The following is a 24182-nucleotide window of genomic DNA, read 5'->3' as shown; positions in this document are numbered from 1 at the left end:
AGAAATGTACAAACCGGATTCCAAAAAAGTTGGGACACTAAACAAATTGTGAATAAAAACTGAATGCAATGATGTGGAGGTGCGAACATTTAATATTTTATCCAGAATAGAACACAAAGCACAGATCAAAAGTTTAAACTGAGAGAATGTGTCATTTTAAGAGAAAAATATGTTGTTTCAAAATTACATGGCGTCAACAAATCCCAAAAAAGTTGGGACAAGGCCATTTTTACCACTGTGTGGCATCCCCCCCTTCTTCTTACAACACTCAACAGATGTCTGGGGACAGAGGAGACCAGTTTCTCAAGTTTAGAAATAGGAATGCTCTCCCATTCATGTCTAATACAGGCCTCTAACTGTTCAATCGTCTTGGGCCTTCTTTGTCGCACCTTCCTCTTTATGATGCGTCAAATGTTCTCTATAGGTGAAAGATCTGGACTGCAGGCTGGCCATTTCAGTACCTGGATCCTTCTCCTACGTAGCCATGATGTTGTGATTGCTGCAGAATGTGGTATGGCATCATCTTGTTTAAAAATGCAGGGTCTTCCCTGAAAGAGATGACGTCTAGATGGGAGCATATGTTGTTCTAGAACCTGAACATAGTTCTCTGCATTAATGGTGCCTTTCCAGACATGCAAGCTGCCCATGCCACAAGCACTCATGCAACCCCGTACCATCAGTGATGCAGGCTTCTGAACAGAGCGTCGATAACAACTTGGTTTATCTTTGTCCTCTCTGGTCCGGATGACATGGCGTCCCAGTGTTCCATAAAGAACTTCAAATTGTGAGTCATCTGACCACAGAGCAGTCTTCCATTTTGCCACACTCCATTTTAAAAGACCCCTGGCCCAGTGCAAACGTCTGAGCTTGTGGAGCTTGCTTAGAAATGGCTTCCTCTTTGCACTGTAGAGTTTCAGCTGGCAATGGCGGATGGCACGGTGGATTGTGTTCACTGACAATGCTTTCTGGAAGAATTTCTGAGCCCATTCTGTTATTTCCTTGACAGTGGCATTCCTGTTTGAGGGGCAGTGACGTTTAAGGGCCCGGAGATCACGAGCATCCAGTAGAGTTTTACGGCCTTGACCCTTACGCACAGCGATTGTTCCAGATTCTCTGAATCTTTTGATGATGTTATGCACGGTTGATGATAACTTGAAAGTCTTTGCTATTTTACGCTGGGTAACACCATTCTGGTATTGTTGCACTATCTTTCTGCGCAACAATGGTGGAATTGGTGATCCTCTTACCATCTTGGCTTAAGAGAGACACTGACACTCTTAGAAGCTCTTTTTTTACCCAATCATGTTGTCAGTTGACCTAATTAGTGTTCATTGGTCTTCCAGCTGTTCGTTATATGCTCAATTTCCTTTTTCCAGCCACTTATTGCTACTTGTCCCAACTTTTTTGGGATTTGTTGATGCCATGAAACAACATATTTTTCCCTAAAAATGATGCATTCTCTCAGTTTAAACTTATGATCTGTGATTTGTGTTCTATTCTGAATAACATATTTGATGTTGGCACTTCCACATCATTGCATTCAGTTTTTATTCACAATTTGTTTAGTGTCCCAACTTTTTTGGAATCCAGTTTGTATATATTTTCTTTTTCCTTTTCCTTAGACATGCCTTTGTTCTTTTTACATTTCCTCGTCTCATCCCTAAAAAACAAAAACAAAAACAAAAAAACATCTTGATTAATATCAGTGTAAAAAAACCCTTTTTTTATTTTACATTTGTCTTAATTTGCAGAACATATTAAAATATTTCTCTGCAATTGCCTAAAACAAGCTCTTTCAAACTTTTAACTTCTTTTCTGAGATTTGCTTGCATGTGAAAGTGTATTTCTCTTCAGCTGCACCTGAAATCGCGAATTATAATGCTAGCTGAATTATAAATACACTTTTAAAAACACATATAGCACATTTCTTCATCAAAAATGAATATTTAAAAGCTTATTTATTCTCAATCACACTCTCCAGCGATACAGTAAGATTACATAAAACTGTCCATTTATTCAGGTTAACCTTAATATCGTCTGTAATGTCAAATCGACTTACATGAACAAATGACACAATACCTTAAAATAATACTTACGCAAACTGTTAGAAATCTCTAGTGTTTAAAGTTCAATGTGATGACTACCAGCGGGAGATAAGTGCCGGGAGTCCGGACAGATCTTTTCCGGGCTAGCATGCCTCACCGCCGGGGAGGCTGGCGAGGCAAGCCGGCAGTTACTACGGCAGGAACAGTGTAAGGATTATGATTAATGATTAATTAATATTCATCAAGAATCATAATTTAAAATAATAATTTGAAAAATATGAATTTCTTAACCAAAAATCATCAGTTACAAATAGAAATCAGAGATATCCTCTGGTGTTGTGATTATGGGCTCAAAGCTCTTTAATAATTACAAATTATTAACCAAAACCACAAACTGTCACTGTTTATTCAACCGCTTCATCGAAGGTGGGGGAACTTCGACCTTGTTTTGACAGATAAATCACTCTTGCACAAGATAAACACAAACGCTTCTCTTAATTATATATATGAAGATTTATTGAAGCCAAATAATCCTGATATACCATTATTCTGGTCCAAAATCCTTCACCTAACTAACAAGCACCGTTCTACACAAAGGGAATAACAATGACTACCTAACAATAATAATAAAAGCAAAATATATATACATGCATTTAGTGTCTATGAAGATCAAACCAGCAGTTTATGGACAAAATGTGTAATTTGGGTTAAATGGAAAGAAATCCTCTTGTCGTGTTGATGTCTAGATTGCAGCAATCAGCTGGTAAAACGGTGGGGCCACGCCCCTTTAGCCACAACCAGCTGATCTCTCCAAATCTTGACAAAGGGTCATAAAACTCTGAAGCGGGAACCCAGTGGAAAATCTCCAGCAATAAAGCTGGAACAAAGAGTGGTCGGGCGAGGCCCAGACCGCAGCTGCCTTGAATGAAAAACTTTTAAAAGTCCAACTTCTAACTCCTGGCTGATTTGGGATCAGCTGGACAAAACATTAACCACGCACAATTCAGCAGCGCTTGCACAGCAAATAAAAATGCAACTCAGCATAACATAATTCAATCAGTATTGCATGCAACAAGTTAATACCTTAGATTAACTACAGGTGATCCTACATCACCTTAACTGCCTCATCCTGCCCAGACCTCTAAATGCACCTATCCGGTTTACTATGAAAAGAACGAAATTACTTTGAAGTTGATTTCTGCTCTCCACCGGTTGAGGATGGATCAGGTCTGAAGAAAAGAAGGGGAGGGGGGGATCACGCGTCCGTGATCAAATTAAGGAAAAAAAAAACGGTAACTTCTCATTCGTCAATGAGGGGAAAATATGAAGAACCTTTTGTCGACTGCATACACACGGAGGAAACTCTTCTCCTTGGACATAGAACCTCTGTAGGTTTTCACCTGCGCCGATTGTGGCGCGGTCTTCGATCAGAAAATAAATCCTCTGATCTTCTTGTATCAGACAGATTTCCAGCTTTCAAGCTCTTCCGGGAATGGCCTTGTGGAGCTAAAGTTCGCCTGCGAGCTCTTGTCTCACCAGAAATGCGCTTCCTATGCGCTGTCCTGCGACAGGTGAGAAATAGCCCCGAAACTCTGCATCTCAGCCGGTTTATACTCCCAGTGACGTCAGAGCTGCGACGTCTGTTGAGCTGCGTGCGTCAAAATGTGCGACTAAAATGGATGGCCCCAACATCCCCCCTAGGTACGAAGGGTGTGATTAATCGCAGTCTTTGAAGCTGATAGTATAGGTAACCTGTATGTTCATTTTCGTTCAGTTTACCTAAGAACCTTGGAGAAATGGTTTGTGGTGTTTCTCCTGGAGAGGTCCCAAGGGGTTCTTGGAGATTCCCAGGTTTGTCTCTTCATCTGATCAGGTAGCCTCTGATGGCTGTGGAGACTGGGTCCACGCCTAGTCGTGCTGGCTGGGGTTTTGGATCCAATTTTACCGGATGGTCAGCTGCCTCTAATGATGGTGGAGATTGGGCGCATGCCTGGAGCACTGCTTCTGTCAGAATCTTGTGGAAGGCCACCTCCATCTCTCTTCTCGGGTTCCATCCTGCATGTTGACTCCAACCTTTACCGTCAGGCTTACCTTTGGGCCTCACATGATGGTCAGGTCGTCTGTTCGACCGGAAGTGGTCCAGCAACTTTGACTGTGGTTGGTACTCAGTACCACCCCCCCGGTCCAGCTGACCGAACATAAGTTGTTCCTTTAACCTGTTCTTAACATGGGTTCTGTTTGAAGGCATTTCTCTGCCTTCTAATGCACCACTGTCTTCTTCTGTGTGGACCTGTAAAACTCTAACCTCACCTTCTGATCTATTAGTAGGGCTTGCACTTGTTTCCCACGCCATCTGAGCGTGTTTACGGATCTCTTGCATGGTGAGGGTTTTTGTTCTGCAGTACATGGTAACGTGGTAATGTGCGCTTTCACTAAGGTTGTGGAGGAACAGAGATTTAAAAGCATGTTCCTCCTCTATGCCAGGAGCATTACCACCTTGGAAGTAAGCGGCTCTCAGGCGCTGGTCATACTCTCTGGGTGCTTTGCTTTTATTTTGCTGGATAACGAAAGCACCAAGTGCTGTGGAGGCCCGGTCCGTGTACACAGAATATTCTTCCCTTAAAGCTTTGCAGAGGGTTGAATAATGGTCTCGGACTGCAGGGGGCAGGCTCTCCATGAAAATATGGACGCTCCTGGATGTTGTCTTCCAGATGAGCTTCAGCTTTTCCTGTGCTGATGGGCAGCACAGGTCTAAAAGGCAGCATTCGACATCCCTAAGATAATCATCAATGTTTGATTCCTCATTATTAGGGTCAAAACGCTCTATGCCTTGGGCAAGAGACTCAAGTTGGCGTGTGCACGATCCACTCCCAGGGATTGGTGCTGGCCCATCTGAGTCATCATGTGAAGGTTCACTCCTGCTGCATCCCTTGTGTGTCAGGGCATCACGCTTCACCCTTGGGGGAGGCACTGGAGGCTGCTCATGGTACAATGGTGGGCCCTGTGCTCCCGGGAATCGGGTCCTGGGAAGCGGTTGAGGGCGGTATGAACCACCTGAGTCCCCGAGATGGCTCTCATGTCACCTTGGCGGAGATGAGGGATTGCAGAGCTGGGTCCTGCAAGTCAAATATGAAGGTTGCTCACCCTTAAAACTTGAACCATTTACTTCTAGTGAGTCCACCGCCAGGTATTGTTCATGGCTGTCTACTACAGTGGGGCGGGACACCGCACCACTGAATGTAATCTGCCTACTCATACCTGTTCTGGACTCTGTGGATGTGTGGGCAAAACCACAAGCTTGGGAAGGTTGCCTCTGGGGAGCAGCTTCTATGCTTTCCCGCTCTGAGTGGAAGGTTCTCTCAGGGTGTTGCACGTGTGGCTCAACTTCAGAGGTTTCAACCTGTGAAACAGGATTTATCTCCACCCCCCAGTCCTCCAGGGACGGGGGGTGTGTCCTGGCTACGCTCAGCTACTTCCAACCTTCTGGCTGCTTCCAACCTCTCTTCCACTTCTAACAGTTCACACCTAGTTGCCTCCGCTGTCTGCAAAGTATTATTCAGCATAAACTGTAGTTTAAAACACTGTTCAACTTCCAACCTGACCCTTCGCTGATATAAAAGAGTGAGCTGTCCTAACACATCGGCCACCTGTGTGTCTTTTGGTGGGTTCTTAATGACCTGGAGCAATTCCTGAATCCTTGCTCCACAATCCTCAATGCTATAATCATTAAGAGCTTTACGCTCCTCTGATGACAATAAAATCAAAGCTCCAATTGCTTCCTGTGCCTGCATTTCTGTGGGCCCTCCTGACTCACATCTCCAGCTGCAGTCTGGGATGTTTTCTCCATCTTTGCCCAAAATGCACAACAACAAACAAGGTGTTCAGCTATTAATGACCACTAAAATTACCAGTAGTGACAATTAGCAGTAACACAAACAGACTAAGCTGTTTAGTTTTGAATGATCGCTAAAATCAATTAGCAGCAACACACCAAAAAACTTTTTTGAAACAAAACCCAAATTTAAAAATTAAATTTTAAAAGTGGGATAAATAAACTAAAACATTCCAATGATATTCTTAGCTTCAATTGAATATTAGTGATGCATACTATGGGTTATTTACTTTCTTGCAGGACCTACCAAGTTTGACAACTAAAGTTAGTTATGCGAGTCTGGTTAAAACATGCTTCACACACACAAGAAACCCCAGCATAAATTTCAGAGCAGAAGTGGCAATAAATGATCAATAACTTGATTTTAGCTCAAGCTATGTCCTTTGATCATCGGTGATGGGATCATCTGCCTGTGTTAATAAAACTAATCAAATTCGTTAAATTCTGTGGCAGCAACTGTAATTCTCACTAGTGACAAAAAGGTGGCACTAAACACCTGTCTGCAGCGGAGAAAATCCTGGTGCAACTGCAATTCACTCAATGGCCATCAGAACGTAGAGTTGCTTCCTCCCTGACTGGGAGAGTGTTAGTTATAGCTGTAGTTACACCAACGGCAGATAGTAGGATGCCTCCTACTGTGCCAGGAATTTTTGATTGCTCTGGCAACAAGCTGACTGTGCTACAGCTCTAAGCCAGCAGGGGTTGCTTTGACAAGCTGGCTATTTACGTTGAATTTCACCATAAACTACACAAAGCGTCCATCTTGCGTCCACAAAAGCACCTTAGAAAAACTGTTATTACTATTAGAAGTGTATTATTACTTCTCTGCAGTAGAATTGAACCAATATTAGTCAAGATGCACCCTCCAGCTTACAACTGCAAAATTTTACCAAATCTCACAACAGAGTTTCCAGGATATCACAAATGCGTTACTTCGTGCAACAGTGATATCTGTCATTTTAAGGCCCACCCAGGGACGCCATAATGTAAGGATTATGATTAATGATTAATTAATATTCATCAAGAATCATAATTTAAAATAATAATTTGAAAAATATGAATTTCTTAACCAAAAATCATCACTTACGAATAGAAATCAGAGATATCCTCTGGTGTTGTGATTATGGGCTCAAAGCTCTTTAATAATTACAAATTATTAACCAAAACCACAAACTGTCACTGTTTATTCAACCGCTTCACCAAAGGTGGGGGAACTTCGACCTTGTTTTGACAGATAAATCACTCTTGCACAAAATAAACACAAACGCTTCTCTTAATTATATATATGAAGATTTATTGAAGCCAAATAATCCTGATATACCATTATTCTGGTCCAAAATCCTTCACCTAACTAACAAGCACCGTTCTACACAAAGGGAATAACAATGACTACCTAACAATAATAATAAAAGAAAAATATATATACATGCATTTAGTGTCTTCTCTCACTGTGTTTGAACACCTGAGCGCAGACTCAGGTGAACTTAAAGTTGGACTGCTAGAACCTCATGGTGGAATACTCACTATTCCTTTGTCTTCACTCTTCCTGTTTTTCCACTGGTTGCCACCTAAAGGTTTTATGACCCTTTGTGTTTCACTGAGTTACAACTTTGTGGTTTTTATGACTGCAGCCTGGTGGAGGCCGCTCCCAGTACCAAATTTTCTCTTGTTTTTTCCATAACTGCTGGTTTGACTTTAATACACACTCAATGTTGTTTTATCTTGTTTAGTTAGTTATTTTACACCTTTTGTGTAGAATTTTAGCATGGTTGATTAGGTGAAGATTATTGAATCAGAATAGCGAGGTGTTTCAGGGCTGCTGATTTAATAAATATTCATGTAGATAAAGAGAGAGTTTGTGTTTATTTTGAGCAAGAGTGATTTGTCGGTCAAAATAAGGTCAAAGTTCCCCCACCTTCGGTGAAGCGGTTGATTAAACAGTGACATCTAGTAATAGTTATCAATTATTACTGAGAATTTACTAATTGTAATTATCAAGGGCTTTGAGCCATAATTACAACACCAGAGGATATCTCTGATTTCGATTTGTAAGTAATAATTTTTGGTTAAGAAATACATTTTTTTCATATTATGATTTTAAATTATAATTCTTGATAAATATTAATTAATCAATAATCATAATTCTTACACCAGGAGGGGCACTATGCAGCACCCCTGACAGGGACGTTAAGAAGGCCAGGTACTCTGCACTACCACTTGGCCCATAGGCAGGGACCCTCTCATCCACCGGGGTAAACCCCAACACAAGACAGCTGAGCTGGGGGTCAACAAGCAAACCCACCCCAGCCCGCCACCTGTCACCGCGGGCCGCTCCAGAGTGGGAGAGAGTCCAACCTCTCTCGTGGAGCTGGGTTCCAGAGCCCACATTGTGCATGGCGGCGAGCCTGACTATTTCTAACCATTAACAAATATTAACAAGCAATTACTATTGTTAAACAGAAAATTAAAAAATAACCTTGAGACCAAGCTTCTCCTAACATACCTAAAGTCGATGTATAACACATATACATAACATTACATTTTCATTCCAATCATACATGCATTCAATCCTTTTATTTTTACACAAATATTCACGTATAAAATTATCCTCAAGACATGTAAAAATGATAAAGAAGTAGGAGAAAATTAGGTTGTGAGTGATTTAATCTAAATAAGTTCCATCTTCTGATCAAGGTTGGTAGTTATGTGTAGTTGTGCATTCATGTGTTCCTTCACTTTTTGACCAATGGTGGCTGGTTAGGGCTTCATCATTTTTCTTGCAACCATTAATAAAACATGTATTATGTAACATTGATGGCTATATTGAATGTTTTGCATGTCAGCTGACTGTCTTGTCTTCTCTTTCTCTATACCAAATATACCAAAAATTGATTATGAAGTTGTTAATGAATTTAAGAAAATATTTTTAGCCTAGAAGAGACCTACAAACCTCCAACTACCTATCTTAACACATCCATGTTAAGCTAAAGAGTTTGTCATTTGTTAAATCAAATGACATTTCATTGTTACTGCAACAGGGTTTCAGTGTGCTGTTGTTTTTTTCTCTGCATCCTTCAAGAACTCAGGCTGTGCCAATGGAAAATAATGTTTGGTCCATTGAAATTTAAATGCTCCTGGGATGTGTCCTTGTGCGGAAATGAACACTTGTTCTTTTCTGATCTTTGTGCTTTTCTCCATGGTGGCGACAGAGCTTCAGAAATGAGATTCGCCTTCTGTTTTAATGCATCCCATTATCTGGGCGGAGAGAGGGGGAGAGAGATAGTGACCATAGCCACACTGCTTCCCTCTTCTCAGACACAGTTGCTCCGAGCAGGAACCGTGTAGTGTGTGTTATTCACGCAAAGGAATCCTAAAAAAGGAGAAGGCAACAACAAAGCAGAGTACTTTGAAAATCTCTTTACAACCTGGATTGTGGTTTGCATTTTTGCAGGTTTTAGATTCATCTTCCTCCGCTTCGTCCTGTTGCTCTGAAAGCTCTCATTGTAGCAGGAGGACTGATCTTCTTTTGTTTTGCTCTGCAGTTGTTTATTCAACTTCTGCCTCCCTGTTTCAGCATAGAGGAGGTGGGTTATTTCTGCATTTTTTGTGTCGTCCCAAGCAAATGAATGACAAAAACAAAGGAGGTTGATGTTCATAACTCTCCGACTCACCTCGCCTTCGCCTCGCCCAAGGAACGGAGAGTCCATCTCCGGCAGAAGATGGAAAGCGGAGGCGGGACGGAGAGCTTGGACGGCGGCCAGACGCAGCACGCGGTGCCCGGTCCGACGCAGCGGCACCCCCGGGCTGAAACGGCTGAGCTCTCGGCGGCACTGGGCGCTCACACGGGTGAGAAGAAAAAGATCAACCGGGCGCCGTCTCCGGCGAGACCGAAGGATGTACCCGGTTGGTCGCTCACGAAGATCCGCGGAGGGATCGGGACCACGACCCTGAGCGTCAAGCCCGGAGCAATCCATTTGGGAAGCCGCATTTCCAGGCGCAGTCCTGTGGGCAGCCTCACTGGGAAGGACGGTAAAGCCGAGAGAGGCGGCGGTAAAACGGCAGGAAAATCCTCCCTGCTGACCAAGACTTCGGTGTCCAAAGCGTTGAAAAGCAACAGCGGTCGGAGGAAGGTGTCGGACGCCAGCACAGGGTCCGACGACCTATCCAAAGACTCTGGATGCGCCGCAGGGAAGCTCTCCCCGACAGACAGCAGCTCCGAGCTATCGGACTGCGCCTCCGAGGAACACAAACTCTCAGCGGATGCTGGGAGCAGCGACGCCGAGTCGAGGAGCAGCCGCGGTCCAGAAGGAGAGAAGCTGCTCAGGGATGGCGTGTCGTCGGACAGAGCCTGTTGGCGAGCAGCCGCTGGGAACGCCTGCTCCACCGCTGAGAAAGATGTAAAGGACCGGCTCTCTCTGAGCATGGAGGCCGGGGAGGAGAGCATTTCTCCCGGAGAGGAGCGGTCGGTCACCTCATTTGACAGCAGGGTGCCTGCCAGCACATCTCTGGCTTTCTCAGACCTGACGGAGGAGTTCACTGACGGCATGCATGAGGAGTACCTCAGGGAAATAGAAGAGCTGAGATCTGAAAATGATTACCTCAAAGTAAGTAACTAAAATGTTCCACTTTTCTGTGGTATGTTGTGTTTTGTTGATCGTTTTATAGTTTTATATGAAGGATGTGCTTACAAGGATTACATTGTTGTGAGTAGACCTATACTAGAACAAAAGCCCAAATAGATACTGCTTCCCCCCAATAAACGTGCAAGAAATGTAAATGGTTTGAATAGATGCAATTTCGTTTTGCAGATCCTGCCTCATTAAAACATTTTTTTGTTGTTGTGGGTGATTGTAAAGGCTGGAGTGTGCCACCCTACTCATTTTCTCTGTTCTCCAAGCCCCTTTTTTGCAATGGCCGTGCAGGCACAAAGTAGTCCCAATTAATGCTGTGATCTCTTTGTACTCGGAAATTGGATTTTCTGAGTTCCTGGTCAACAATAAAACAAGAACACATCTTGATGTTGAATATTCAGCTCTGAAAGTTGGACGTAGCATAGCTGCTGCGCATATAAAGGGTAGTGAAGGTTACAGGTATAAACAGTTTGGATCTCAATAACCTGTTCTATTTGTTCTGAACACATGCATGGAAAGATAATAAAATAAATAATAATTCTAAACACACAACACACCAATCATATGAAGAGATACAACAAGGAGGGATATTTTGTTTGTTTGTATGAGGAACTTTGCTGTTATTAACATTTGGGATGTTTTTTATTTTGCTCTCGGGAACACAGCGCTTATAGTTTATTCTTCTGTTTTGAAAAGACAACTGCTTGAACCAGCGCACTGTTGATGCCAATTGAGGGTCCAACTGACCCAAAAATAACACGAATGCTAGTTTGTGTGGATCGAAAAGTCCAATAGTGGTTCACGTTCATAGATACGGTTAACATGTAAGAGACTTAGACACCCAATAGTCTTGGAAGAAAGTGTGAAGTGTTTAGGCTTACAATAAACAATACAGTCTTGCTCCAATTGTCCATCTTTTAGGCACAGTTTCTTTGGGAATCCTGTATTTAACTGGCCCATTTTACTCAAACATTTCACTGCTGATACAAATGAAAGTAACATAACTGTCAGTACATCAGGTAAAGCTGTTACTATAGAACTACTCTGGAGATACAGTATTATCAGTTTTTAATAGAAAAAAGACTGTTTCAGGTCACACAGACTGCTTGCAGACAGTAAAAAGCAATACAATTGAATCCAATGGTCAGGCCTACCTTGAGATTGACTGATTAGTGGAAAGATTAATTAGGGAGCATGTCCTGAAGCACTCGCAGGGTCTGACTAGACAAGCCTGTAATTGTCAGAGATCGATTGGGAACAGTGACTGATCAGGAACACTTGCCTCTGTGTGATTCTGGTTTTTTTATACCCAGGCCAGGAAGTCCTGGAGTGAGAGTGTTAATTATTTCAACATCACTTTGTTTTTCATGCAGTTTACACTACCACAAGGTTTGTGTTTTTAATTGAACTAATGCGTTTAACCCAAACCAAGCTTCTGAAAGGGGTAAAAGGCCCCTCCTGAAATACTGATGAACTACACTTCATTATATTTTTTGTTGTATTAGCCAACATATGCAGTGTTTTCCCTATGTCTTAATGTTTGTGGTGGAAACATGTTATTTGATAAATAATTAGCAATACATCAGTGGTAAATACATTTTTAAGACATGCATTGTTTCTTTCCCTTCAGCTTGCTTAATATAATTAATTAAAGCTTAAAGTTAGAAAAAAACAAATGTAAAGATGTCAAATTGTACACAGATTGCTCTAATGATAAAATGATCCCTTTTTTCTGAATGTGGTAGTGGGCAAACTAATCAACAATGATAACTATTAATACTTAACTCCTAAAACAGACATTTTTTACATTTATTTATTTTTGCTAATAAAAAATTTAATTAAAACATACTCAAAACTTACTCTTACTTAAAGCTGTTTTTACCATCCTCTGAGTGCTGTTGTTTTTCTGTGGCAGATTGCAGATTGAATATAGGACATTATGGTTCACAGCTACCTTTTTGGACCACAGCAACGCCTCATGGGAGGCCCTGCAGTGAAGTTAATCTGTTGCAGCTATGAGGGACACCTGGTCAGAAAATCCAAAGATCTAAAGAACATACTGTTTTAGCATCAGATTATCAGACTTGGGCTAAGTCCTTATTCTAAATCTTATTCTTAATTTGTTTAACCCTCATTTTCCATTCATTGTTATGTTTGATCTGTGCTTTAAGGCTCTTTTCTGTCTGTCTGACTCTGTATTTCTGCATGTGCATCTAGTGCTGCCCCTGTTTCCCTCTCAGTTGGAAAGTTCCCTATAAACAGTTTTCAACTGTTGAAATATCCCATTGTTATGACTTGGTACCTCAAAGTGTTTAATATCCACTTTAAAATCTTTTGCAGCTACAGTGTGGTTGAAAAATACCCCTTACTATACATACCATCCGATTTCCTGCTTTCCTTAATTTAGAACACATAATTCAGTGTGTGGCAGGCAAACAACAGTTTCATTGTTCCCCAAAATTTGTCTCTCTTCTCTTTTAAAGTGTTTTTCCTTCAGCATGACGTACAAGTATGTGTTTGCCACTTGTCGTTATCCTTCTGATTTGAAAAAGATTTTGCCCTGCCTTGACTTAAAGTTTGAGGAATTTATGTCCTGTGACTACAGTTTCAGATACAAGATGAGCATCAGTGGAGATTGTGTAGATGAGAAATAGGCCAGAATTAGCTAGATTACATTACTACATTGGTCACCACTGGCAGCAAATTATTTTCTGTTCCTTGCAGAGGGTATATTTTGTACCTATGATTTGCATGAAATCTCTCAAATATACTTATCTGTTACTTTGTGAAATGTGATAAGACCCCAATAAAATATCAGCCACTAGTCATTGACGCTTATTTTGGTTGTTCAGGGGTCATATAAACTGTCATATTTCATAACCTGAACAGGGCCAGACTTGGATCATAACTAAATTAAGTGGAAATGGAGTGTAAAGCAAAGTCAATAAAAATAATATCCATCCATCCATCCATCCATCCATCCATCCATCCATCCATCCATCCTCTATACCTATTTAACCATTGAAGGTCGGGGACAGGCTGGTGCCTACTTCAAGCAGACATTGGGCAAGAGGTGGAGCAGACCCTTGACTGGTCACCAGCCCATCAGAGACATAAAGGACAAACAACCATGCGCGCACACACACACACACACACACACACACACACACACACACACACACCCACACACATACCTAAGGGCAGTATAAAGGAAACCAGCTGACCTAACAGTTACGTTTTTGGCCTGCTGGAGGAAGCCAAAGTACCCAGAGAAAACCCATCTATGCAGGAAGAGAACATGCAAATAATGTACAATTTCATGAAAATATATGGGAGATTTGAGCATTTTTACGACTATTTCTCTCTGTAATTAGAAAAATGTTCAACTTTAAATAAAAATAGCCTAATAGCTAATGGTTTGAGTACATTGGAAGAAAAAAGTTTCCTTACAGGTATTATAGGAAAGTAGAAAGGGATGAATTGGCAGCACATGGGTACGAAATAGGGTTATAAAGTGACCCAAAGACTTGGGTCCTGGATACATTGTTACCTGTTGTTAAATTTTATATAAATGTAAATAAGTATAGAAATGCATATTTCACAAGCTAAATTAACATCTGAATGCTTCCTGGTTGTAAACATTGCACATGAATATATATTTGTAATAAGTGAACCCAACTCTTTTTAAATATGAAGCTGAAAGCTAGCTTAGCGAAGCACATCAGGCAGCTTGGTTCTGTTTGAGGATAATACATATTCATCCGCTACAGCTATTAAGCAAACAAGACAGAAAGTGGCTTTGTGTGAGTTTAATAAATGTTGTTCAATGCTGAAGGAGTTGCCTCAGGTATTCCCAGATAGGAGCTATTTGTCATGGGACAAATGGTTTCTACCTTTCTCATTTAAAAAAAGATGACATAACCTCTAATCACAAAATACACAGGGCCCTGCAAAAGTTATCAGGTCCCTTACTTTTTTCACATTTTGTCATGTTATAGAGATGTTACAGAGTTACCAAACTTTTGACAGCACCAAAGTATTTTGGGGGGGATTTTATGTGTAGTACAACACAAAGCCCATGATTTATAAGAGGAAGGAAAATTACATATGGTTACAACAACTATCTGAAAACTGTGGTGTGCATTTAAATGCACACCACAGTTTTCAGATAGTTATCAGTACTTTGTAGAACCACCTTATGGTGCGTTCAGACTGACACGACAGGAGCAAATATTTACATGTTAATCCTAAGTAGAGATGCATTCAGGAGCGAAGCGATGTGAATGAAGCGATGTGATTAGGGTGAATTGACAAATTTCGCTGGAGATGAAAAATCTGAACTTTTCTGTCAATTCATGTCAGTCAGTGCAGTCCCTGCAAAGAAAGAAGGTAAAACATTCATCTACAGGGCCTGTAGATCTTCTCTGTTCGATTTAGGTCTTTGGGCAGGGTCTCTGTAACACATGAATATACTTTGAACTAAGTTATCCAATTGAATTCCTGGGTACTCTGTTGACCTTATGGAAGGTGAACATCCGCCGCCTTCTCAAGTCTATGTGGTCCCTAACAGTTGTCTTACAGTTTTGCCCATGATTTAGCTCCAACTATCTTCCCATGAACTCTGACCATCTCCCTTATCCCCACTGTGGCAAAATGTAAATGGGACTTCCTTTTAAAAATGGTTCTCCATTCTATCCAACATAAATGGTTCTCCTAGCTGAGCATAGTAGTTCTTCAGCTCCTCCAGAGATACCATGGGCTTGCTGCTTCTCGGAGGTAGGATCTTCTTACCTGGCCTGTTAGTTTAGAAGCACCTTCATGTCTTGGTAGGTTTGCAGTGGTGTCCTTCTGTTTTCACTTGATGATAGATTGAACAAAGCTCTGTGAGATGTTTGCTACACCTGCTTTAAACTTCTCTACAACCTTATCGATTGCCTGTTGCTTTGTTCCTTGGTCTTTATGGTGCTGTTTGTTCTATGAGGTTCTCATACAAATATCTGAGGCCTTCACAGGACAGCTGAATTTAAACAGAGGTTAAATGATACACAGGTGGAATATGAGGGTGACTTCTGAAGGACATTTCAGCACTTTATTTTATTCGGTGGCTTCACAGTAAAAAGGCAAACAAACGCACACCCCTATTTTCAAATTTCCCGTTTTATTATGCTATTTTATTTCTCAGCATAACAAATTATCCAAACAAACAATGAACTCTTAAGTTTTAACATGACAAAATAAGAGCGAGTGAGAGATGTGATTACAGCAAAAGTGTGATTTCAAACATTAAATTGTCTGACTCTTAAACATGACAGCTGTTCGGCTGATTTCTTCTCTTGACTGGGTGGGTGTTCACATGACAGAGACAATCTTCCCCTTTCTTTCTTAGTTAGCTGTGAAAAACAGGTCAGTGGAACAAACTCTCTCTCTGTCAGTGTCTTGCCACATTAACTTGTGGTTCTCTGGTTTCATGTCCTCACATTGTCCCTTTTTCTCTGTCATGTTTCATCATCTCTATGTACAATCGATCTACTAATTTGTCTGTAGTTATATCTTAGTCTTACTTTGGTGCATTGCACCTCTTTAGTCCACAGATTTTCCTGTTTCTTCTTCTTTTGTCTTGTTTTTCATTTCCTTTCATTTCTTTTCAACATATTATGAGATTATGGATTCCATGCCAGTTTGTCTCGGTCCTCTTCCCAATGCATTGTTCCCAAATATATCTCATAACCTTAAGTGCTGCTGTACAGTAAACACCTTTGAACAAGGAATTTGATTAGAAGCATGTAGAAGCATAAGAAAACAGCAAGAGAAACACAAATGAACATGCTCAAATAAACTCTGATCAGTTGTGCCTTATGTTATGTCACCAGAGGCAAACTTGTTTTAGGGAGGGTAGACTTTACAGATAAATAACAGAACAAATAGAAAAACTGACCATGAAATGTCGATCCTATAGGCCACAAACTATATATTATAAGTAAGTTTCATTCATTTTTCTGAAAAGTTCAGCCAGTACCTTTGATTGTTAGTATTTTCATGACTCTCATAGTATTCTGTTGCAGTGGGAACACATATGAACCCTACCTACTGCTGAACCCACTTTAACTCATTCCATATTCCACGCACACATCGCTACACATCCCTAGAGCTTTTTGTTCATACAGTAGCAGCTCTGCAGAAGCTGACCTAAATTATTCACTGTAGTAAATTGTGTCAGCACTACTACAACTACTACTGCATCCTACCTCTCCCTCTTTCCTAGTATCCTCAGACACGTGCTTACATGCAGAGATTTTAGCTTCTTGTTGTCTCCGAGTCACACTATTGTGTCACACCCCTCTAATGCTGTCATATCTAGACAAGCAAGCCAAACCTCCTCTTATGGACAATAATTTCATTGCACACACCCACGCTGCTTGAAGGACTGCACCCTAAAATATGATTCAGAAGGATGATACAATTCATGCTTCCGGGTTGAAATCAATAATTGATCGCTGTTTGTCTAAAAGAGGGGTGGATGGTAACACTTCTAAAGGGCATTTGCACTGGATTTTTACTTATGCTCCTCACATTGTGCAAGGATTAACTTTAGCCCTCCTTATTTCACATGTTTAGTCCTGAAATTTCCTGTGAATGTTTGTTGCTTTCCCCCAACTTGAAGAGTGAAGCTAAAACTTTTGACCTCCATGGTAAAATGTTGATTCCTAGTAGATGAAAGAGCATCTGTTAGTGAATTTGCAGAACTGTATACCTTTCGTTCATTTAATTCTATGATTAGCCTATAAGCTGATATAGCGGACAGTCGGGTCTCTAATTTCAAGCAATTATTAGACTGATGAAGAGAAGATGAGGTGATCGACAATGAACTATGGTTGATGAAAGAGCATATGTTAATTACACCAGTGCATTGATGTTTCTAGATTATTGCATTGCCTTAGTGGTAAGAGGTTTCAATAGCCTTCATAAATGGTGAAGGAGTCCCTTTATATCCATATAATCTTCTCACCTTTTAACCGTGGTCCGCTCTTGACAGTCTGTTACCATCAAATATGCAGTTACAAGCTTTTGACATGAATTCTAATAAAAATAAGCTTTGCCTTCTTAACTTCGTTTTTTACTGTCCCTAGGATGAAATGGAGGAGCTGCGGTCTGAGATGCTGGAAATGAGGGACATGTACATGGAAGACGATGTTTACCAGCTGCAGGAACTGCGCCAACAACTGGAGCAGGTAAGAGCAAGCGAGATTGTGGGCTTTCATTTTCCCTGCTATTTTGGCTGGAAACCTCAAAGTATAACAAAGGAAAATGATGTTGCATGTTTAGAAGCAGGCAAGCAAGACAAAAGGCTACCAGTCATCTAATTGGTGCTTTTGAGGCTGAGGAAAACCTATCTTAGGTGAGATTAGCAAAATGATCCCCAGGCTTTCCTTCAAGTAGCGTGAGCCTAATTTTGCAATACTTAAACATCTAAGCATTGCAAGAAAACAGAACAATGTTCTCTAGCATTGCTGTGTTCTTGCAACACTGAGCACTTATTAGTTCCAATTATTACTTCCTTAAACATTGCCATCTAGCTAGGTGACTTTTCCTGTTATTTTCATGTGGCCAAATACGATTTTGGAAGATTGTTTAATTTAAAAGAATTATCCTTCAACAAAAAGGTTTGTTTCGCATATGAAATTTGACATATCTCAAAAGTTAATAAAACAATGTAAAAGGAGTATCATCTAAAAATGTTCTGCTGCTAGTGGCTTTCATCCAATAAGTAGCTTGGCAGGTAGAAGAGCAGAAAAATGGAAGACATGCAGTAAATGGCCTGGGGTCAGGAATTGTAGATTGAACTTGAGACTGATGCTGGGCCACTCAAACACTTTAATACATAATTACTTCCAGTCAGAAGAAACATGTTAGTCACATTAAAAGATTACTGTAAACCTCAATCAGGCAGTGGAGTGAATAAATCTCACCTATTTTGTTTGTTTAAAGATCCTTACAAAATCCAATCCATTTCCATACATCTTTTACAGTGCAAGTAATTTCCCATAAATAATACAGTCTACCTTTAACATACCCTGTATTGGTATTCTGGCCCCAGGGTGTACTATGACACACGGATCCACCACATTCTTAACCATTAGTGTCACTGTGCTGCTAAAGTCACTGGCTACACTCCTTCTAGCTAAAACCTTCATTTTGAGTTTCAGTTCCTACATTTTAATCCATTCCAAAGGATTTAAATGTTACTTCGTTCTAGGTGTTTGTGTTGTGATGTATCGCATTGACTGCAGCAAAACAATTTAAAGTGTAACAAGGAAGGCTTAGACACATGGCATATGACATCATGTGTCTTTCTCCCTTTAGGCAAATAAAACCTGCCGTATCCTGCAGTACCGATTGAGGAAGGCAGAGCGGCGCTCTCTAAGAGTGGCCCAAACAGGGCAGGTGGATGGAGAGTTGATAAGGACGCTGGAGCAAGATGTAAAAGTAAGTGTTAGTAATAGCAACATTTTACAAAATAACACTTTAAGTTCACATAGCAACAGGACAATGACTGATATATGGGAAATGTAATCTCAGCATGGTTATAAGTTTGTTGACTGACTTTACAGTGTAGCCTGAGGTTTACTGGTGCAAATTTATACAAATTTATTGGCTGGTTAATTAATTGCTAACAAGCTAATGTAGCTGCTGCTCTCAAATAATTTGTAGGTGTTCAAAACTTGACTTTTTCTTACTATTTTGAAGTCAACTTTCAAAATGCAATTTATATATTTTAGCTCTATTTAGTGAAAGTTAAGATTTAATTTGATATTTTATTTATTTGCTTTATTGGCAACATGCTAGCTAGTGCGCTGCCAAAAGCTAACAACGTGGACTGAAAAGAGGCATCACCTGATAAAATAATAAGAGAACGACAAGAGTTAAAATTATTTTTAGGACGGTAAATAAAACATGATGGCACCAGATATGGAGTTGAGGAACGAGTCTGACGTTGCACCTCTGAACTATGGATACAGATACTCAGATTATAAAATATACAATGTAGACAAGGATTAAGATATAGATTTAGTCCCTGAGAATACGGATTGTGAGTACTACATCAATATCAATGGGACATTGTCTATTATGCATTTCAATAGTAAGAGTTTATTTGCCAATGTAACAGAAATAAAAGATTATTTAAAACAGGTCGGGAAAAATGTCATTATTGCATTTTCAGTAACTTGGTTAAAAGATGGGGATGAGTCAGAATTTCAAATGGAAGAATATGAAATGTATGATTTACATGGAAACAATAAAAAAGGTGATAGAGTTGCATTATATACCAGCACAGCTCTGAAAGGTAAATTATCAGTAAAATGAAAACAGTAGCTTAATGTAGCCTGCTTTATCCATACCATAACCAGTTCTGATGAGTGTTTTTGATCCTTGTCCAGTTTCAGCAGTCTAGCTGAGGAGTCATGCCAAAGTTAAATTGGAAAGAAGTACTTCTCTTTTATTATTATATCCATATAGTGCAGTTCACAGAACAATTTAAACATTTAAACAGCCCCACAGCACAATGCTACCACCACCATGCCTGAGAGCTGGTACAGCTTTTTGAGATTTAAAAGTCTCACGTTGATTCCCCCAAACCTTCTTCTGATCATTTTGACCAAATGGCTCAACCTTTTCTGACCATGAGTATTAGCTGAAGCTGGGTTGCTTTAATTTCAGTTTTGTGTAAAAGTGTGTTGTTCTGCACTCTCTCAGTCCGTGGTTATGTTAAACCTGCTTCACAATAACACTGGAATTCCCACAGGTTCCAGTTTATAACAGGCTCCAACCTTGTTGGTTCGTGGATTGTTTTTAAATACATTAAGTCATTTTCTTTCATATAAGGGACACAGTTTGGGTCAGATGGTTGAAACCTGGACACAGCTTGGTTTTTAACAGAACAATAATTATTTGATGACATCACACGTGGATATGGGCTTCTGGATCTGAACGTTGCTCATCTATACACTGCCTAGAGATAAAAGAGCTCCCCTCTGGGACAATTTTTATTTCAGTTTCTGAAATATGACCACCATAATGCTATCATAAGTCGGTGTGTCACTGGACTGTGTTGCAAGTAGTAAGGGTAAACATTCTCTCTTTTATTTCAGGTATGCTCACAGAAACTTAAAAACACCTTATCAGGACTTTCAGCTAACCTCGTATTTTACCAAACAAACACGCACGCACGCACGCACACACACACACACACACACAGACTCTCACACACACACACACACACACATAAAGTACACAGTGGTACAGTGCCTCCACAAACCCTTAACAGCAGATTAAATTCACACAGACACAGATACGGTTATTGCAAGCGTCCTTCAGAGCATGTGCAAACAATCTACAGTCATCCCAGTCACTTCAGGAATCCCTGATAAAGGCCTTTCGAACATAAACACAGAGTACAGGCTGTTTTAGAGTGTGTTTTGTCTCGCTCACCCTGGACCGTGGGTGCTCTTCATTAAATTTCCAACATTCCTCCAACATTTTCCACATCGAGGAGGACACAATGAGGTGTTTATGGAGAGCGAGAGGGTGAGAGTGCGAGTGTGAGGCTGTTGTGTCACTCTGAGGGCTTTCTGCCTGCTGCTGCTGTCTGTCTCTCAGCTGCTGTCTCACCATCTGGCTGTTTTTGAAGACGAAAGGATGGACTAAAAGGGGAAGGGGAAACATTGTGTATGTTGGAAAATTCAAATCAGCCAATCAGGTTAAGATAATGGTGGCGACTGTGGCTCAGTAAGAAGAGTAGCCGTCTTGCAATCAGAAGGTTGTGGGTTCAATTCCAGCTTCCTCCTGCCATATGTCAATGTGCCCCTGGGCAAGGCACTTAACCTCAAGTTGCCTACTGATCTGCGTATCAGTGTATGGATGTGTGAGAGTTAGTGAGTGCGATTGGGTGAATGTGGCGCTAGTGTAAAGCGCTTTGAGTGGTCTGTATGACTGGAAAAGCCCTATATAAGTTCAGTCCATTTACCATTTACAATGAAATTGGAGGGAAAATAAAAAAAATGGGACTGGAAATTAAGATGGAAAATTGGAAACAGAAATTCTGAATAGAGACAGCTTCCAGTTAATGATTGTTTTGTTTAAATAAGGACAAAGTGAGGTGTGTGAAGTTGAAAGCAATAAAAGCTTTTGAAAAAAGTATTTACAGGGGTATGTCAGGATTTCTGAACTATATTAAGATCTTTATTTGATATAAACCCGGTTTAGTTGGTCCTGGAAGCTGACGCTAACATTTAATTCAAAAGGGACCAACACCCAAGCAGACTTTACTCGCCTTAAGACAACTTCCATCTCAAAAAATGTCCTAGCTGCTATTTTTTGTTTGCATTGAATGGTTATTTACAAAGAAACTGTTAATTATTTACACAGGAAACGAAGGTAGGAGGCAGTGCGCCACCAGCGATCATCCTGTGTGAAACAAATACTAAGAACAAAACATGTAAAGTATTTTCAATCAGTGTGACTTCCTAACTGAAAAGTTAGGCAGTATAAAACAAAGCTGTATTTACTAAACCTTTATGTATGGTTGTTACTCTGACCAGTGTTTTTTGTTTTGTGGTGCGCTGCTTCTTGTCTCCACTTCCTGTGTAAATAATTATTGGGTTTTGCATTAATAACCATCCAAGGTAAAATGCAACAGTGGTTTAAATGATCAGAAAGTATTGCTTGCATAAACTGAGACGTTGATGAAATGGAAATTGTTTTAAGACGGAAGAATCTGCTTTGGTGTTAGCCCTTCTTGAACTAGCCAAAAACTTCAGCAACCAAATAATCTCAATTTATACTAAATGAAGATGCCCACCTGAGGTAGGACGTTACCCGCCTATGCAGTTTAACAGTACCCTACTTCTTGAACTATGTCTATAGCAAAGTCTTCATCTGTTATTTGTATTGGCCAAATAAGACAGGAAACTGGAATAATCTGTCTTCTGGGAGAGAATGCTGACCTCTCTGTGTCTTTCTCACAACACATGGCTGACTGTGGCTCCCTGGCAGCAGAGTCTCATCCTCAAACGGCCGGTCAAGTTACACCATGCTGTTCATTGTGGGTGTGTTTGTCTCCTTGTGTGCTTGTAGAAGTGCATTAAGCCTTTACTAATCTCCTCATATTGTTGCTATTGTTTATTCTAGCAGCTTTATCATTATCTGTATAAAAACAGATGCTCTCCCTCTGACTTTGCTGTGACTCAGCTGTCTTCTAAAGCACTTAATAAAAAGGAGAAAATCGAAAACAATGAAATAAGTTGATGAGCAGTGTTGACCAGCGTACCAGCTGTTAAAGCAGTTCAGTTCATATTCAGAAAATAAAATCTGTATTTCAAAGATACAGCCGGCTTTTGGGAGAATCTCTAGGTTTTCTGCTAAGTGGAAAAGAGCCAAATTAGCCATCTATCCACAGCATGCCCTTTTATCAAGGCATTTTTATCTAGATCAGAAGCTACAGTAGGCAGCACGTTGTACAAAAATACCAACCTTTAAGCATGATAACTGTAACTGTAACTGTAACCGTATAAGTAGAGGTGTATTAATCAGTTGTTTTTTTTCTGAAATAGCGATTTCTGGTTTTCTTGTCTGATCTGATGACTCTGACTTTGACCAATTGTGATTCTTTTTTACTCTAGGTAAGATAACACATAACAGAAAAATTATGTGCTGCAGGGTCTTTGATAGGAGTAGTAGAAACCGACAAAAAACAGCAAAATATAATGCAATTTGAGGATTATTCCGATATATTTCCCCAATCTTTATCTTAACTTAATATCTATAAAACTCAACTAAAATACTTGCTGTGGGTTGATGTGTTTATTGATCTGAAATGTTAGGAGTTCTTCGTTTTGCATTTAATAAACAGAAAGAAAAATCTGCTATTTCAGTATTTGACATGCCATTTAGAGGATATCAAAGGAAAATGATCAGATTCCCATCTGTGGCCGATTTACATCTTTAAAAATGAAATGTTGAAACTGAATGAAAGAATGTTAAGAGAAAATGCATATAATTTAACAGTATTGCAGGTTAAGGGGGGTGGTGTAAGCCTGTAGGAAAACATTATATATAAGAAATATGGATAATTTGTTTATGTTTAAAAACAAAATCATCCTTCCTTGAAATAAAGAAACACGTTGGACATGCTTAGTGTTTTGCAGCTCTTAGTCCAAGTTGACCTTAACTTGCTCCAAGGCTCTGCCCTGAGCTGCTTTACAAGAGTAAGTGGCTTAAATGCTGTTGGCGCTTCAGGTTTCCAATTTGATGACTCACTCACATGCAAATGCAAATACACACATGCAAACTCTTTGCAGTCTCCGAACTCTTCACTGTCATTTTATTTGTCCGTCTTCATTCCCACCTCTCTCCAGCACTGTCGGGTTGAGTGCTGAATAAAACAGAAAGATTAGGGTCACATGGATGTTTGTGATAAGGAAGGTCTCGTTATGGGGATCACATGCTCTAACTTGTGTCAGTTTAGCCATCTTGTGTGGGTCTCTTGCATGCACATGACTTGTGTGTTTGTGTGTCTGTGTGTGAAATGTGGAGGCTGGTCAGTATGGTGGAGAGCCA

The 24182-nt window shown here is 40.3% G+C and overlaps 1 protein-coding gene across 3 annotated transcripts in view; it reads left to right on the top strand.

Moving 5' to 3' along the window:
- Window positions 1-9494: 9494 nt before the first annotated feature.
- Window positions 9495-24182, top strand: part of soga1 (suppressor of glucose, autophagy associated 1) — a 133064-nt gene continuing 118376 nt past the window's right edge. For all 3 annotated transcript variants that reach the window (XM_047364780.1, XM_047364786.1, XM_047364773.1), the window contains exons 1-3: window positions 9495-10541; window positions 17696-17797; window positions 18930-19052. In XM_047364780.1, the coding sequence (XP_047220736.1) occupies window positions 9564-10541; window positions 17696-17797; window positions 18930-19052 (1203 nt within the window). In that variant the 5' untranslated portion in view covers window positions 9495-9563. The remainder of the gene's footprint in view (window positions 10542-17695; window positions 17798-18929; window positions 19053-24182) is intronic.

The sequence above is a fragment of the Girardinichthys multiradiatus genome, chromosome 1, assembly GCF_021462225.1.
Source record: "Girardinichthys multiradiatus isolate DD_20200921_A chromosome 1, DD_fGirMul_XY1, whole genome shotgun sequence".
Lineage (NCBI taxonomy): Eukaryota > Metazoa > Chordata > Actinopteri > Cyprinodontiformes > Goodeidae > Girardinichthys > Girardinichthys multiradiatus.
Note: the sequence above shows the minus strand (reverse complement) of the source record. Positions and strands in the feature narration are given on the sequence as shown.